This window comes from Hippocampus comes, unplaced genomic scaffold (genome assembly GCF_001891065.2).
Source record: "Hippocampus comes isolate QL1 unplaced genomic scaffold, H_comes_QL1_v1.1 scaffold68, whole genome shotgun sequence".
In the NCBI taxonomy this organism is placed as follows: domain Eukaryota; kingdom Metazoa; phylum Chordata; class Actinopteri; order Syngnathiformes; family Syngnathidae; genus Hippocampus; species Hippocampus comes.
The window spans coordinates 3,675,560-3,692,555 of record NW_017805625.1 but is presented as its reverse complement, the minus strand read 5'-3'; the positions used below and the strand labels follow the sequence as shown (position 1 = coordinate 3,692,555).

Sequence of the window (16,996 nt, the reverse complement as noted above, 5' to 3'; positions counted from 1 at the left end):
GACTGCTGTCGGGTGCAGTTTGTAGAGATGCTTAGCTTTTTTTTTTTTAAATCGATAAAATAAAATGCTAAAGACTATATTCTTGTGTATAGAATTCAAGCAATATTTCTTGATTAACGCTTCATGGCAATGAAGAATGTGATGTGAAATGAAATGAAATGAAAAAGTTAGCCGTGTGTGTTTTTTTTGTGTGATTTCCCTCCATTTTGTGGTAAGTATTTTTACTTTACCTGTAGCTACAGTGTCAATATTCGAAAGAATGACATTTTTATCTGCAGAAGAACGCAAGCTGTGAGACAGTTAAACAGTTAAACATCGCAGGACAGTTAAATGTAGCCTCCTTTCTTTAATAATGTTACAATAATAAAAAGCAACAGAGCAGAACCACACACTGAACACAAGTGAATAAAATCATTTTACAGTCGTTTTTGTCGAACAGTCCATGCGTGCTTTTCAACATTACTAGGAGGTTGTAATTATTTGGCTAGGCTGCTGTATCTGATGCCACCATTTGTCACAGTGGACATCTTTACCACAGCGCACGCTGTGTGCACATCCCACAGGGCATCTGCAGAGTTCACTGTGAACTTTACAAGGGCTGCTGCCTGCAGTGGGGAAGCACAAAGCAACAAAGAGAAGGAGTGGAAAGAACAATCTAGTGTGAATTTGAGTGTCTTGAAAAAAAAATGAAAGAAAGCAACAGAATCCCAACTTTGAGTGATTGACAGCGACTCTAATAGTACCTAGAATAATTTAATCCTTTCAGGGACAGGGGTTACTACTGTGTACAGCTTACCATGTTATAAGGTTAAAGGGTGCATGAAAAAGTTTTTTTTTTTTTTTTTTTTTTTTTTGCCATCCAAGAATATAGTCTAATTTTACATCCACTACAGTAAGTGGCAAGGTGCTGTCATGTCATCTATCCTTTCAGGCAAATTGATGCACTTCAGCTCTTTTCTGTGACAGGCTAAATAAAACCAAACATGTTTCTTTTTTGTTTTCTTGAATGTTCATAAGGCAGTGGAAAACGCTAAATGTTTTCTTCTTCCCGTGGTTGGGGGATATATATACTGGGGGGACTGAACATTCAGAAGCACTGACTTTAACAACATAAAGTAATAACAAAACCAAAAAGACTGTCAAGAAATGTGCCGTTTTTCGCAGCTTTTTTTTTTTTTTTTTTAAGCTTCACTTCAAAAGCTGCTCCTTCTGGTGTGTGCGCCTCGGCCATCTGGGTGTGGTCTAATACAGAAACACATTTACTGTACACGACGCATGTCTCAGCTGCTATCTGCAGTAACATTAGTCATTTTATGCTCGGGATAAAGAATATATGCCTGTGAGCATTGTTATATTAGCTGTACATGTGTTGCTCCATTGTTCAAATCGCCGTCTCTTAAGTGTGAAATACCGCAGCATTGATGCTATTTTAGGCCAACGATTGTATTTCCCATTAACGTGTTAGCATTAAGCCAGCGCTTGTATTTAAAGTCAAGGCAAAGAAACAGCTTATGGCTTGATAAATTTGCATATACCTGGATATAGCCTGCATTTAAAATTGAATTCTGATTAAAGTTTATAGTTGTGATTATCTGTTCCAGATATTGCGGGATTGACTGCAGCCTTTGCTAAGAACAAAACACAAAATGGAAATAGACGATCCAACAGTCCTCAGAACATTATCGGGTTTGCTCTGTAAAAATCTCCTTCCAGTAGCAAGTGTGAGCGCCTAACACAGCGTCACACGAAGTGTTAACGTGCTATGCTGTGGCGCCGCAGCATTTTGATAACAAGCTGGTAACATTAGAAGTGTGTTTGCACTTCTGCCATTTGACGCCCCTCTCTCGTCTTTATAAAGACGCCACTCACCCTCCACTAAAAGTCTTACTCAAACAGGTCCTTGAGACCGATCGTCGGTGATTGACAGCAAACCAAGCCGTTTGCTAGTGTGATCATTACGAGGTGTTTGATTCTCCGGGGTGAAATTCAATTGGCTGACCTGTTTGATCAAACTGTCATGAGGGGCAATCTGTGTTCTGTTAAACAAGCCGGTCGCACTATGAGGCCAGTTGTCAGCTAAATCAAGCAGCAGCCTTCAAAGTATCAAGTAAGAGCACACCCTTCCTCACCCCTTAAGCTCCCGTCTTTTCACACACTAATCCTAAGAGAGCCGCCAGAAGATGAGCGTCTTTGCCAGGGTCCATATCTAGCAACGCACTTGTATAAATCAAGATACTCTTCATTGAAATCAGATGAATATATATAATTAGCCCAAAACGTGGATTGGTATATTTATTCTTTTTTTTTTTTTTTTTTTTAAATAAATATTCAAACGTTTCTCACTGATTGCCCAAATTCATTAAAAAAAAAAAAAAGGGGCAACTGAATGACTAAAAAAAAAAAAACAATGACTTGACAAAAAGGGACCCCCAAACATATGAGTCCACATTCATAATTACAGCACAGTCATAGAAACTCAGAAGCGCACGCCCCAAAATAACTCGCTGTGTTTAAATTCAAGACTTCAAGATGGATGGACGGTCATGGTCAGACTGGAATGTTTCTCGCCACACACCTTGGGTGGTTCTCCTCAACGCAGTTGTTGCTCCTTTGACAAATAAAGAAACTGTCAGGCGAAGATCAAAAGGTCATAAAAACACAATAAGCCTCTTGGGTATGCGGCTTTGGCTTGAGCATCAACACAGGCCCAGTGCTATATTTGAGTTTTGCCCTAATAAGACGCAAGATTTCCGAGCGGGTGTCGTGTGACACATATTTACTGAAGACAGAAGCTCAGTATATCTTCAGGGTAACCCCTTTAGAATTTCTTCTTGTTTTTCACTGCTGTAAGCCGATCCCTTTTCCAATGGCAGCAGTCCCCAGTGCGTCTCCACACCGTTTTCAATCGTGCTGGCTGAGTGCGCCACTTCTCGGCTTAGCGAGACCATCTTTGACCCCGTCGCCTTTACCTCGGGCATGTGGAAAGAAATAAATTGTTGCTGACAAAATCGAACCTAAAACTTTAACTCATCTGCAAGAAAGCGTAACTGGAATGCGTCACTCAGCTACGTACATTTAGGGATTGTCTGTGACTGCCCTGCGTGTCCCTTAAGAGGAAGAAACGAGAATAGCAGCTGGCACTGTCATGAGAATGAATCCCTTGGCAACCCCCACTCAGCCCCCACCCCTTTTTTCAAAGCTCAATGGCACAGATTCATTTTTTTTTTTTTTGCAATTTCTGAAACAGTATATGGGTGATAGTTTATAGCTCCTCCGAAGCATACCAAGAGACCACTGCTGGCCAGAGAGCATTAGACAGAGCTATCAGTCACACCTTTGGCTTGTCTGCACCTGCTCACTTAACAGAATCTACACACACTCCATATTTGTATAGTTGAGTTGCAGACACAGCAGTTTTCACCAAGAATGTTTTAGAGTTCACACCATTTACATGCGTTGCATTTTCCCCCCAAAAATGAACAATTTGATACTTGAAAAAACTGCCTCCTCTAAACAGGACACAAGTGCAACCCATTCTTGAGAAAGCTATACAATGAACGACAAAGTATATTATATCATTTATATATTGCAACTAATTTCGCCTCTTCAGACCCAAACTATGTCATGGATACAACAAGGACGATATATAAATATTTCGTACGGCAGCAAGAGGTAAGAACGACTCCTCAAGTCACATGCCAAGCAACATGACCAAATAGAGCAAGGTGCATGTGTTGGCATCGTGTCCTACAGTATAAAAGGCAGCGTAAGAATCCATTCATGACGGACGTCCATCGAAGGTAGGTTGCTCCAAAAGCTAAGTTACAGCTAGTTATTATCTTACAGGAAGTTGGTAAAACCTCCAGTTGCCCTTTGTTTCCAGTAAATAATTCTGTTAAGTGGAGGAAGAATAAAATATGAGTTTAAGATAAAAGATTTGGGAATAAATGATTCTTTTCTTAAAAAAATTCATTTGACTGAGTATTATGAAAGGCTTTGTGAGCCTCACTTGACTTCTATTTTTTTTTGGACAGTGTGCTCTGAAGCCTCCCAGAATTTCTTCATACGTGGTGGTGTCCTCAAAGGTAAATTGGCGACACATTAGGAGTATAAATTAGCATAATAATCTGTTTACTAGTACTATAGGCATAATCCTACTATGGTTTTCAAGCTAAATTTTACTAGATCGATGACTATTATGTTAATGAGTACAAGATTCCTGCTGTGTTCCTTGAATAACAGAATTGTCAAACATCTGACCCATCTCACTACTTTGTTGACTAAAATGATTGATTATTTTTGTTTTATTCCTTGCAGTAAAAGGTCATCATGAGCGACCCGGAGATGGAATGCTTCGGCAAGGCGGCCGCCTTCCTCCGCAAGCCAGAACGTGAGCGAATTGAAGCTCAAAATACTCCCTTCGACGCCAAAACGGCCTACTTTGTGGCCGAACCCACCGAGATGTATGTGAAGGGCAAACTGGTGAAAAAGGAGGGAGGCAAAGCCACGGTAGAAATCAAGGGTGGAAAGGTAAACAGATGGTTGACTCCCCCCCCAAAAAAAAAAAAATTGTTTCGTCTTCATATCCTCATATTCATTTCATTCATTTATGTTTTTTTTTTCTTTTCTTGTTCTGTGACAGAGTCTGACCGTCAAAGATGATGACATCTTCCCCATGAATCCGCCCAAGTTTGACAAGATTGAGGACATGGCCATGATGACCCACCTCAGCGAGCCTTCTGTGCTGTATAACCTCAAAGAGCGTTACGCGGCATGGATGATCTACGTACGTGCCGTCCCGAAAGAGACAATGGATCCAAATTGTTGATTGACATTCATCATTTTTGAACCCATTCCTTTTTTTTAGACCTATTCTGGGTTGTTCTGCGTGACCGTCAACCCCTACAAGTGGCTCCCAGTGTACGACGCAGTTGTCGTGGAAGGATACAGAGGCAAAAAGAGGATTGAGGCTCCACCCCACATCTTCTCCATCTCTGACAACGCCTATCAGTTCATGCTCCAAGGTACTTTGAAAAAAAAAAACAAAAAAAAAAAAACTTCTTTTGGATGGTTTAGTGATCATACAATGTTTACTTGTTTTGCCCGGCCTCTTTGTTACATTTGACCATGCCTGGCGCGGTTAACTTAATAACACTGAACGCAGTCGATGCGTCTGTACAACACTGCACTTCACAGCAATAGAGGGAGACTGTTTGTCAAAACAAACCCAAAAAATATATATAAAAACACCTCATTTTGACTGGAAGAGTCCATCACAGCAGCGAGACAAACTTTTTTTTCATATCTTTACAGATAAGGAAAACCAGTCCATCCTGATTACGTAAGTGTCATTTTATATGCGTGGCAGCGACGTGTTTTCTACCCTTGACCCTTTTTAATGAAATGCCTTTGAATCCATTTTGTAACCCAGTGGAGAATCCGGTGCAGGAAAGACTGTGAACACCAAACGTGTCATCCAGTACTTTGCGACAATCGCAGTGGCTGGAGGGAAGAAGCATGAGCAAGTTGCTGGCAAAATGCAGGTGAAGACTGATGAATCCATTTCCGCTGAAACGTGACACTCAAAAGCAGTCACTGGGATTTTTGTGGGTGACCGCCAACTGTCGTTTTTTTCTCTAGGGCTCACTTGAAGATCAAATCATTGCGGCTAACCCCTTGCTGGAAGCCTACGGTAATGCCAAGACCGTGAGGAATGACAATTCATCGCGATTTGTAAGTTTTTTTTGTTTTCTTTACTGAATATGCATTTAATGCAAAAAAAGAAATCACTAAATCACAATAACACCGATCATATCTGAATCAATGAAAATGCCACTTGCTTTCTGCGTAGGGTAAATTCATCAGGATTCATTTTGGATCCACCGGCAAGCTGGCTTCAGCCGATATTGAGACATGTAAGCGACATGATTGAAAACTCCTTCTGCAGTGTCAACTTCAAGTGCTGTTGGGAATAACTTTCCTTTTCGACATAAATCTATACAGACCTGCTGGAGAAGTCTCGTGTGACTTTCCAGCTGTCAGCTGAGAGGAGCTACCACATCTTCTATCAACTCATGACTGGCCACAAACCCGATCTTCTGGGTGCGGATTAGTGGATAATATATATACTTCACTGACGTTGGGTCTATTCCTGCACACGCTAACATGCGCGCGTCTTACAGAGTCACTCCTGATCACCACAAATCCATATGACTACCCGATGGTCAGTCAGGGTGAAATCACCGTCAAGAGTATCAATGACGTTGAAGAATTCATCGCAACCGACGTAAGTGTCACTCTTCAAGCATAAGCATTCGTTTGGGTGTTTGTGTGCTTCATGAATGGGACAATCGACAATTTCACTCACTCCGGAGTTCCAAAGAGTAATTCAATGTCCGAGTCACCGTGTAAGATTGCGTTCCAATTTGTATACGGTATGTTACGTTATGTTGTGGGTGAGCTCGAACGTAAATGGCTCTTAGATCCAAATTTGTCAAGCGCTTGTATCCAAATTGTATGCGATTTCTTTCCAGACTGCCATTGACATCTTGGGATTCAGCGGAGATGAAAAGGCAGCAATGTTCAAGCTCACCGGCGCTGTCATGCACCACGGCAACATGAAGTTCAAGCAGAAGCAAAGGGAGGAGCAGGCTGAGCCTGATGGCACCGAGGGTAAGAAATATAATCCCGCCCATTACAAAATGCAAATTGTCGAACTGTTTCTTTCTATATACATTTTAAAATATTATTGCTCTTCACTTTCAGTGGCAGATAAAATCGCCTACCTCATGGGTCTGAACTCTGCTGACTTGCTCAAAGCTCTGTGCTTTCCCAGAGTGAAGGTCGGGAATGAATATGTGACTAAGGGCCAGACTGTGCCACAGGTATAAGGGCAAAACGAAACAAAACAAAAAAACAATTTACATGACCCATTCCAATGACAACTTCACATGTATACTCTTTCCCTTCTCATTTAAGGTTAACAATTCAGTCGCAGCCCTGAGCAAAGAATCCGCCCAAGTTTGACAAGATTGAGGACATGGCCATGATGACCCACCTCAGCGAGCCTTCTGTGCTGTATAACCTCAAAGAGCGTTACGCGGCATGGATGATCTACGTACGTGCCGTCCCGAAAGAGACAATGGATCCAAATTGTTGATTGACATTCATCATTTTTGAACCCATTCCTTTTTTTTAGACCTATTCTGGGTTGTTCTGCGTGACCGTCAACCCCTACAAGTGGCTCCCAGTGTACGACGCAGTTGTCGTGGAAGGATACAGAGGCAAAACTACCACATCTTCTATCAACTCATGACTGGCCACAAACCCGATCTTCTGGGTGCGGATTAGTGGATAATATATATACTTCACTGACGTTGGGTCTATTCCTGCACACGCTAACATGCGCGCGTCTTACAGAGTCACTCCTGATCACCACAAATCCATATGACTACCCGATGGTCAGTCAGGGTGAAATCACCGTCAAGAGTATCAATGACGTTGAAGAATTCATCGCAACCGACGTAAGTGTCACTCTTCAAGCATAAGCATTCGTTTGGGTGTTTGTGTGCTTCATGAATGGGACAATCGACAATTTCACTCACTCCGGAGTTCCAAAGAGTAATTCAATGTCCGAGTCACCGTGTAAGATTGCGTTCCAATTTGTATACGGTATGTTACGTTATGTTGTGGGTGAGCTCGAACGTAAATGGCTCTTAGATCCAAATTTGTCAAGCGCTTGTATCCAAATTGTATGCGATTTCTTTCCAGACTGCCATTGACATCTTGGGATTCAGCGGAGATGAAAAGGCAGCAATGTTCAAGCTCACCGGCGCTGTCATGCACCACGGCAACATGAAGTTCAAGCAGAAGCAAAGGGAGGAGCAGGCTGAGCCTGATGGCACCGAGGGTAAGAAATATAATCCCGCCCATTACAAAATGCAAATTGTCGAACTGTTTCTTTCTATATACATTTTAAAATATTATTGCTCTTCACTTTCAGTGGCAGATAAAATCGCCTACCTCATGGGTCTGAACTCTGCTGACTTGCTCAAAGCTCTGTGCTTTCCCAGAGTGAAGGTCGGGAATGAATATGTGACTAAGGGCCAGACTGTGCCACAGGTATAAGGGCAAAACGAAACAAAACAAAAAAACAATTTACATGACCCATTCCAATGACAACTTCACATGTATACTCTTTCCCTTCTCATTTAAGGTTAACAATTCAGTCGCAGCCCTGAGCAAATCAGTCTATGAGAAAATGTTCTTGTGGATGGTGGTCAGAATCAACGAGATGCTGGACACCAAGCAGGCCAGAAGCTTCTTCATTGGTGTCTTGGACATTGCTGGTTTTGAAATCTTTGATGTAAGTTCACACCAGATAAGCGCAGACTGCTCTAAGAACTCAACTAGCAGGAAAAAAAAAAAACATCTAAACATTTTCTTTGCATCTCCTCTTTAGTTCAACAGCTTGGAGCAGCTTTGCATCAACTTCACCAATGAAAAACTGCAACAGTTTTTCAACCACCACATGTTCGTCCTGGAGCAAGAGGAGTACAAGAAAGAAGGAATCGAGTGGGAGTTCATCGACTTCGGCATGGACTTGGCTGCCTGCATTGAGCTCATTGAGAAGGTAGACAAGAAAAACTTCTTCACTTTGAAAAAACATGTTGTAATAACATCAATCGACCAATGTCATTGCAGCCAATGGGCATCTTCTCCATCCTTGAAGAGGAGTGCATGTTCCCCAAGGCTTCAGACGTAACCTTCAAGAACAAACTGTACGACCAGCATATTGGCAAAAGTGCCCCCTTCCAGAAGCCAAAGCCAGCCAAAGGCAAAGCCGAGGCCCACTTCGCCCTTATTCACTACGCCGGCACTGTCGACTACAACGTCAACGGCTGGCTGGACAAGAATAAGGACCCCCTGAATGACTCCGTCGTTCAGCTCTACCAGAAGTCTTCTGTGAAGCTTTTGGCTCACCTCTATGCCATGCACGCCGGAGCTGAAGGTGAAGTCCCATGTCATCAAACTGTCCTTGTTGTGTTTCTGCTTTTTTTTTACAATGCACTGGTAGACTTGCATGGATTTTGAGAATGGGCGTAATAAAAACTTATGTCATGACATGTTCCCATTCCTGCAGACGCCGGTCCCAAAAAGGGCAAGAAGAAGGGTGGTTCTTTCCAGACTGTGTCAGCTCTTTTCAGGGTGAGCGTTACATATATATACCGTATATACTGTGTTTGTGTGTGTATGAAATACTACGTCTTCCACTATTTGTACATGACGACTTATTTCACATTTCAGGAGAATTTGGGCAAGCTGATGACCAACTTAAGAAGCACCCATCCTCATTTCGTGCGTTGTTTGATTCCAAATGAAACCAAGACTCCAGGTACAGTATCTCTAATACGGCGATAACATCTCGGACTGACGTCCGATCACAAAAATTCAACTGAACTGAATTCATTTTCCAAGGTTTGATGGAGAACCCCCTGGTCATCCATCAGCTGAGATGTAATGGTGTGCTGGAGGGTATCAGAATTTGCAGAAAGGGATTCCCCAGCAGAATCCTCTATGGCGACTTTAAGCAGAGGTAACAATTCCTATCAGAAAGCATTCGCGTGACTTCATCCATAAGCAGAAATAACCATCGCCTTCCCTTGACTCAGATACAAAGTGTTGAATGCCAGTGTGATACCCGACGGACAATTCATCGACAACAAAAAAGCGTCAGAGAAACTCTTGAGCTCCATTGACGTTGACCAGACTCAGTACAAATTCGGACACACGAAGGTAATTTGTGGACCTGGGCTGAAGGTGAACCTCTCAACACAGCGCCCCAACACATCCTTGACTTGAATGTCTTTCAGGTGTTCTTCAAAGCCGGTCTGCTGGGTACACTTGAGGAGATGCGAGATGAAAAACTTGCCATCCTGGTGACCATGACGCAGGCTCTCTGCAGAGGTTACGTCATGAGGAAGGAGTTTGTGAAGATGATGCAGAGGAGGTACAAGATGATTCGATTATTGATGGCATCGACAAGTCAATGGCTTTATTCCTGAGCTTAATTCCAACCACCGATTTTTGTTTTCTCGCTATTCTCAGAGAGGCCATCTACTCCATCCAGTACAACATCCGCTCATTCACCAATGTCAAACATTGGCCATGGATGAAGCTCTACTTCAAGATTAAGCCTCTGCTGAAGAGTGCGGAAGCTGAAAAGGAGATGGCCCAAATGAAAGAGGACTTTGAAAAAACCAAAGAGGAGCTCACCAAGGCCTTGGCCAAGAGGAAGGAACTGGAGGAGAAGATGGTTTCCCTCCTGCAGGAGAAGAACGACTTGCAGCTCCAGATTCAGGCTGTATGTCAACCAGGAAGAGATGCGTTTATCGAGGATAAAAACGATTATTCGTTGACATTTTATTTCATTGCGACTCCAGGATAGCGAAACCCTTGCTGATGCGGAGGAAAGGTGCGAGGGGCTCATCAAAGCCAAAATCCAGCTTGAGGCGAAGGTCAAAGAGGCTTCCGAGAGGCTGGAGGACGAGGAGGAGGTGAATGCTGAGCTCACAGCCAAGAAGAGGAAACTGGAGGACGAGTGCTCAGAGTTGAAGAAAGACATCGATGACTTGGAGCTTACCCTGGCTAAAGTTGAGAAGGAGAAACATGCCACCGAGAACAAGGTTTGCTCTTTGCAATCTTCTGCCCTTGACTATTCATTACAGAACAGGGAATTAATCTCAATTCAACATGAAATTGTCCAGGTCAAAAACCTGACTGAGGAGATGGCCACTCTGGATGAGTCCATTGCCAAGTTGAGCAAAGAGAAGAAAGCCCTCCAAGAGGCCCATCAGCAGACCCTTGATGACCTTCAGGCAGAGGAAGACAAAGTCAACACTCTGACAAAGGCCAAGACCAAGCTGGAGCAGCAAGTGGATGATGTGAGTCATCACAGATTCACTCCCAATAAAACACAAACTAACAACAATGACAATAATAATAATAATAATCTTCAAAAACAGCTCGAAGGTTCCCTGGAGCAAGAAAAGAAGCTCCGTATGGATCTTGAGCGATCCAAGAGGAAGCTGGAAGGAGATCTGAAGCTGGCCCACGAGACCATCATGGATCTGGAAAATGAGAAGCAGCAGGCTGATGAGAAAATCAAGAAGTGAGGGAAATAGGTCACATCCCACTGGCTACTCAACTTTCATTTTAGATGATTTTGGAAAATACCCTAATTGGGATGATGACAATGCTCTTTAAATCTGCAGTTGGCGTTGTGCTTTACCTAAATCTGGATTTAAAAAAAAACCTGATGAAATTGCATTGTTATTTAAATAGGAAGGACTTTGAATCAAGCCAGCTTCTGAGCAAGATTGAGGATGAACAAGCCCTCAGTGTTCAGCATCAAAAGAAGATCAAAGAGCTTCAGGTTGGTGAATGGAATGCGAAACTCACCATTGTGGCGGCAAACCTCCACCTGACTTCAGTGCACTGCTTTATCATTTTGTGACCGCGAATAACAGGCCCGTATTGAGGAGCTGGAGGAGGAGATTGAAGCCGAGCGGGCCGCTCGCGCCAAGGTGGAGAAGCAGAGGTCTGATCTCTCCAGGGAACTCGAGGAGATCAGCGAGCGCCTCGAAGAGGCCGGCGGGGCCACCTCCGCTCAGATCGAGATGAACAAAAAGCGCGAGGCCGAGTTCCAGAAGCTGCGCCGCGACCTGGAAGAGTCCACCCTGCAGCACGAGGCCACCGCCGCGGCTCTGCGCAAGAAGCAGGCCGACAGCGTGGCCGAGCTCGGGGAGCAGATCGATAACCTTCAGCGGGTCAAACAGAAGCTGGAGAAGGAGAAGAGTGAATACAAGATGGAGATCGACGACCTCAGCAGCAACATGGAGAATATCTCCAAATCAAAGGTTAACCGCCACCGTTGAGTTCACGGCAGCTCAGTCAACATCCAACATACGCACCCATGATTGTAATTTGTCAATGACTCCTCAGTTTATCGCGTTTCCTGTCAAATCTCATTTCAGATTAATCTGGAGAAAATGTGCCGTTCACTTGAGGATCAACTGAGCGAGCTGAAGTCCAAAAATGACGAACACGTGAGACAGCTCAATGATGTTGGTTTGCATAGGGCAAGACTCCAAACGGAACATGGTGAGAGACAACTCCAGTTCTATTCGTCGACACGAATGTTGGCTTCAAGGATGTCGGGTAGATGAAAAGCGATGTTTTCTCTTAGGTGAAATCAGTCGCCAGCTGGAGGAGAAAGAGGCCCTCGTCTCTCAGCTGACAAGGAGCAAGCAGGCTAGCATCCAGCAGATTGAAGAGCTCAAGAGGCACGTTGAAGAGGAAGTGAAAGTACGGGATCGTTTTGATCAAAGCCTTTCTGCTCCACTTTACTCGAGTCACACTGCACTTTCTCAGGTTTCTAACGTTGATAAAAACGTCTTCTTTTTAAAAGTCCAAGAACGCCCTGGCCCACGCCGTTCAGTCCTCCCGTCACGACTGCGACCTGCTCCGAGAGCAGTATGAGGAGGAACTGGAGGCCAAGGCAGAGCTCCAGAGGGCTTTGTCCAAGGCCAACAGTGAGGTGGCTCAGTGGAGAACCAAATATGAGACGGACGCTATTCAGCGCACTGAGGAGCTGGAGGAGGCCAAGTAAGCTACGACGGCAAAGGAATGAAAATGATCAAAGCGCTTGCCCGTCATGAAACCAACTGATGTGCCTTTGCAGGAAAAAGCTTGCCCAGCGTCTCCAGGACGCGGAGGAGTCCATCGAGGCAGTGAACGCAAAATGTGCCTCTCTCGAGAAGACCAAACAGAGACTTAATTGTGAAGTGGAAGATCTGATGATCGACGTGGAGAGAGCCAACGCTCTGGCTGCCGCCCTCGATAAGAAGCAGAGGAACTTTGACAAGGTCTGTTTCGATTATGACTGATGCCCGTCCAAACAAATGATTGAATAAACGTGTCTTCGGAACCTTTTTAGGTTCTTGCCGAGTGGAAGCAGAAATATGAGGAGAGCCAGGCCGAACTGGAGGGAGCTCAGAAGGAGGCCCGCTCTCTCAGCACTGAAATGTTCAAGATGAAGAATTCATATGAAGAAACTCTGGACCATCTGGAGACCCTCAAGAGGGAGAACAAAAATCTGCAACGTGAGCCAGAATCTTCTCCTGACATCATTAGAATACTTTTTCCAGTATTTTCTAATCTTGCTTTACCGGACACGCCACTCTTTTTTTTTTCTTATAAAGCTGATAAGGTTAAAAGAGGGTGTGCCCCCTCCCATAAACTTGACATAGCCCCAGCAATATGAGTACTATTTGGAAATCAACTATATTTATTTGACAGAACCTTGAGTCACCGCTTTCCTACAGCCGCAGAGAATAATCGTAATGAATAATTTTAGTACAATCGCTACGAGGTGCAGACATTTTAACAGGAATCTCAGCAAGTAGAATGAAATAATTTTTTCAAACGTCTCCTGTTATTATGCTTTATTACAGAGGAGATCTCAGACCTCACGGAACAAATCGGCCAGACTGGAAAAATCATTCACGAACTTGAGAAAAGCAAAAAGCTCGTGGAGACAGAGAAGTGTGAACTGCAGTCCTCTCTTGAAGAGGCGGAGGTATGGTTCAGCGAAATCAAAAGATTTATATTGTCCACCTCCCCCCCAAAAAACAAAAGCAAAAACAATAAGAAACAGGAACAACATCAAAAACTTGCTTTGTTTTCATTGTCTTTGTAAAGGCAACACTCGAGCACGAGGAGTCCAAGATTCTTCGCATTCAGCTCGAACTGACCCAAGTCAAGGGCGAGATCGACAGAAAGCTTGCGGAGAAGGATGAGGAGATGGAACAGATCAAGAGGAACAGCCAGCGTGTGATCGAGTCCATGCAGACCGCTTTGGATGCTGAAATCAGGAGCAGGAACGATGCCCTGAGACTCAAGAAGAAGATGGAGGGAGACCTGAATGAGATGGAAATTCAGCTCAGCCACGCCAACCGCCAGGCAGCTGAAGCCCAGAAACAGCTGAGGAATGTCCAGGGACAACTCAAGGTCCTTACATCCTTTTTTTTTTAATTCATGGTTAACAATGGAAGTGTTCGTGTTGCACCATGACTGAACCATTTTTTTTTTAGGATGCTCAACTGCACCTTGATGAGGCATTAAGAGGTCAGGAAGAAATGAGAGAGCAGGTCGCCATGGTGGAGCGCAGGAACAACCTGATGGTGTCTGAGATCGAGGAGCTGCGTGTTGCTTTGGAGCAGACGGACCGAAGCCGCAAAGTGGCTGAAGCTGAGCTGGTTGATGCCAGTGAGCGTGTGACACTCCTGCACTCTCAGGTAAAAATGTCATAAATACAAGCCAACGTTGAAACCGTGGTGGACAGTATAAATGAACTGGATACCGACTCTTACGCAATTCAAACTCTACATTCAGAACACCAGCCTGATCAACACCAAGAAGAAGCTGGAAGCCGATCTTGTCCAAATCCAGGGCGAAGTGGAGGACGCTGTGCAGGAATCAAGAAATGCCGATGAAAAGGCCAAGAAGGCCATCACAGACGTGAGTTTTAATGCACTCTATCATTCGCCTCAGTGTAAAAGCTGATGTTGAGCTCATGGTTGTTTATGTTGTAGGCTGCCATGATGGCAGAGGAGCTGAAGAAGGAGCAGGACACCAGCTCTCATTTGGAGAGGATGAAGAAGAACCTGGAGGTGACAGTCAAAGACCTGCAGCACCGCCTGGATGAGGCTGAAAGCCTGGCCCTGAAAGGTGGCAAGAAGCAGATCCAGAAACTGGAAACTCGGGTAGGTTGCCCCCGAAAAACAAAACATTTTCTTGTCCCATTGCGGGAGATCGGTGGCTTGACTGAAGCCCTTTCGCCGAAAGGTTCGTGAATTGGAGAGTGAGGTCGATGCTGAGCAAAGGCGCGGCGCTGAGGCCATCAAGGGTGTGCGCAAATATGAGAGAAGAGTTAAAGAGCTCACCTATCAGGTTGGTCGAAACATCATCACCTTACGCAAATGTCACTCGCGTGACCGAGAGATCACGCGGAGTGGCTGAAGGGACGGTTTGAAAATTAGTACTGTCGATTACAATAGACTGAGGAGGACAAGAAGAATGTGCACAGACTCCAGGATCTGGTGGACAAGCTGCAGCTGAAGGTTAAGGTCTACAAGAGGCAGTCAGAGGATGCTGTAAGTATCCCGGATGATTCTCTTCTCATATTCTCCGATGGATGATCTTGCAACTTTATAACCCAACTTTGGCCTCTGGTTCAGGAGGAGCAGGCCAACTCTCACTTGACCAGGTACAGGAAGGTTCAGTATGAGATGGAGGAGGCTCAGGAGAGAGCCGACATTGCGGAGTCCCAGGTCAACAAGCTGAGGGCAAAAAGCCGTGAAATTATTAAGGTAATAACAAATGGCCTTGTCAAAGTCAAACTCCCTAACCTGAGTCCATCTCAAAATCTGACCGCTGTCTTGTTTTTGTTTTTTCCCCTCCACACCATTGTCATTGCAGATCAAGGAAGCTGAAGAGTGAGCAGACAATCAACGTGGCGCAGCAAGAGTCATCATATAATATGATTTTCTTGTTGCCAATTCATGGTGCCATCACATGATGATCATGTTGTGACTCTTTCAATAAAGATATCTTGCAGCAGCCACTCAGTGTCGTGCTCCTTTTTATGCTTACTTACACAAGTTCAAGTAATGAGAGGAATCAAACTTCAGATATCAAATACACAAATATTTGTCCATTTTATTCTTATTCTCTCGCAAATTGTTTCTTGTGGCGTAAAAAGACGTGTGCGGTGCCACAAAGGTACTGCGTGAAGCAATAAAAGGGATAACAAAAAAAAAACATAGGATTCCTGTTTACATGAAAACTGACATTTTTTTACACCAAATATAATTGCATATTTCCATGTCAAATTGTGTTACAGTCAAATAACTAAATATGTTTATTTGATTTGAGAGTGCACCAGATGTAGCTCCTAAATGAAAAATCATGACAACGATATGTTCATGGGCGGTAGTAGAGAGTAGTATTTATTAGGTGATTATAATTTACCAAAGATATTCTGGTGAAACAGTATTACCCACCTACAAGCGATTTCAACCGATCCACTGGTATTTGCTTAAATACTGTCCGGTTCACTATATTTTTGTGCTCTTTCTGAGAGTGCCCTTAAGCTGCCACAAGATGGCGACAAAGCCTTATCTAATAGAAAAATAATGCTTTGGGGTCATCTTGTGGCAAGGCGAAAGCACTGTCAACTAGGAGAGTAGTACTTTAGTGTCATCTTGTGGTATCTATAGACAATTACTGTATAACCCTTTTTTTTTTCGTTTTCGTTTATTGACAGCGGATCTTTGTACCCCAAAATATTATTGTATTTTGTATTTTTTTTTTAATAAATCCAACCAAATATTAGAGCTGATATTTACGTGGCAATAAATTAAAAACAATGCTTGCTAAAGACTCACAAACTAAATGTGTGTTAATCACTCACATAATTCCTTGACACAAGATGCTACAAGATTTTGCCACGCAATATTTATCTTAATGTTATAATCAATCACAAAGCACGACCACTGGGTGCCTTTGAAACCTTCAATCATCCGTGTCAAAGTCAAGGCCCGGGGGGCCACAGTTGCCCAGCCACATCACTTTATGTGGCCCGCGAACGCAAATCAAGCATGTCAACTTCCATGATGCTTGCTGAGGTCTGAACCAAAATTTCAAATTGTCATCCTAATCCATAATAGCAATGTTTGAACAAGTCATTATTCTTTATTCATGATTTTAAAACGAGTTATCCATCAATTTGTTGTCCGCTGTGTATGTAATATGTGGCGATGGTTAAATATTTATATGGCTTCACAAAATTCACAGTCGTAAGGGCCCTCCTAGGGAAACCGTAACTACAATGTGCCCCGCGACAAAAAATGAGTTTGACACCTTTGCCTGAAAC

The 16,996-nt window shown here is 43.7% G+C and overlaps 1 protein-coding gene across 3 annotated transcripts; it reads left to right on the top strand.

The window, feature by feature from the left end:
• The first annotated feature begins 3,748 nt into the window (after positions 1-3,748).
• On the top strand, positions 3,749-15,685 carry LOC109522524 (myosin heavy chain, fast skeletal muscle-like). 3 transcript variants are annotated; one of them, XM_019881170.1, is made up of 41 exons: positions 3,749-3,800; positions 4,035-4,085; positions 4,318-4,530; positions 4,643-4,786; positions 4,868-5,024; positions 5,314-5,341; positions 5,432-5,543; positions 5,641-5,733; positions 5,852-5,915; positions 6,004-6,102; positions 6,183-6,286; positions 6,534-6,672; positions 6,766-6,884; positions 8,216-8,365; positions 8,462-8,632; positions 8,704-9,010; positions 9,143-9,207; positions 9,307-9,394; positions 9,478-9,595; positions 9,672-9,795; positions 9,873-10,009; positions 10,108-10,363; positions 10,443-10,685; positions 10,767-10,943; positions 11,025-11,170; positions 11,344-11,434; positions 11,529-11,918; positions 12,036-12,162; positions 12,248-12,366; positions 12,470-12,666; positions 12,743-12,926; positions 12,998-13,163; positions 13,515-13,639; positions 13,762-14,070; positions 14,154-14,357; positions 14,455-14,580; positions 14,655-14,825; positions 14,908-15,012; positions 15,120-15,215; positions 15,300-15,431; positions 15,541-15,685. In XM_019881170.1, exons 3-41 carry the CDS (start codon positions 4,330-4,332, stop codon positions 15,559-15,561), a joined length of 5,805 nt encoding a protein of 1,934 aa, XP_019736729.1. In that variant the 5' UTR covers positions 3,749-3,800; positions 4,035-4,085; positions 4,318-4,329; the 3' UTR covers positions 15,562-15,685. The 3 variants fall into 3 exon arrangements, with proteins under 3 accessions (XP_019736729.1, XP_019736730.1, XP_019736731.1); XM_019881171.1 differs by lacking the exons at positions 3,749-3,800; positions 4,035-4,085; positions 4,318-4,530; ... (7 more) ...; positions 6,534-6,672; positions 6,766-6,884 and adding exons at positions 7,031-7,117; positions 7,199-7,339; positions 7,420-7,523; positions 7,771-7,909; positions 8,003-8,121 and having other exon boundaries at positions 4,643-4,699; XM_019881172.1 differs by lacking the exons at positions 3,749-3,800; positions 4,035-4,085; positions 4,318-4,530; ... (7 more) ...; positions 6,534-6,672; positions 6,766-6,884 and adding exons at positions 7,040-7,117; positions 7,199-7,339; positions 7,420-7,523; positions 7,771-7,909; positions 8,003-8,121 and having other exon boundaries at positions 4,643-4,708.
• Positions 15,686-16,996: the final 1,311 nt, after the last annotated feature.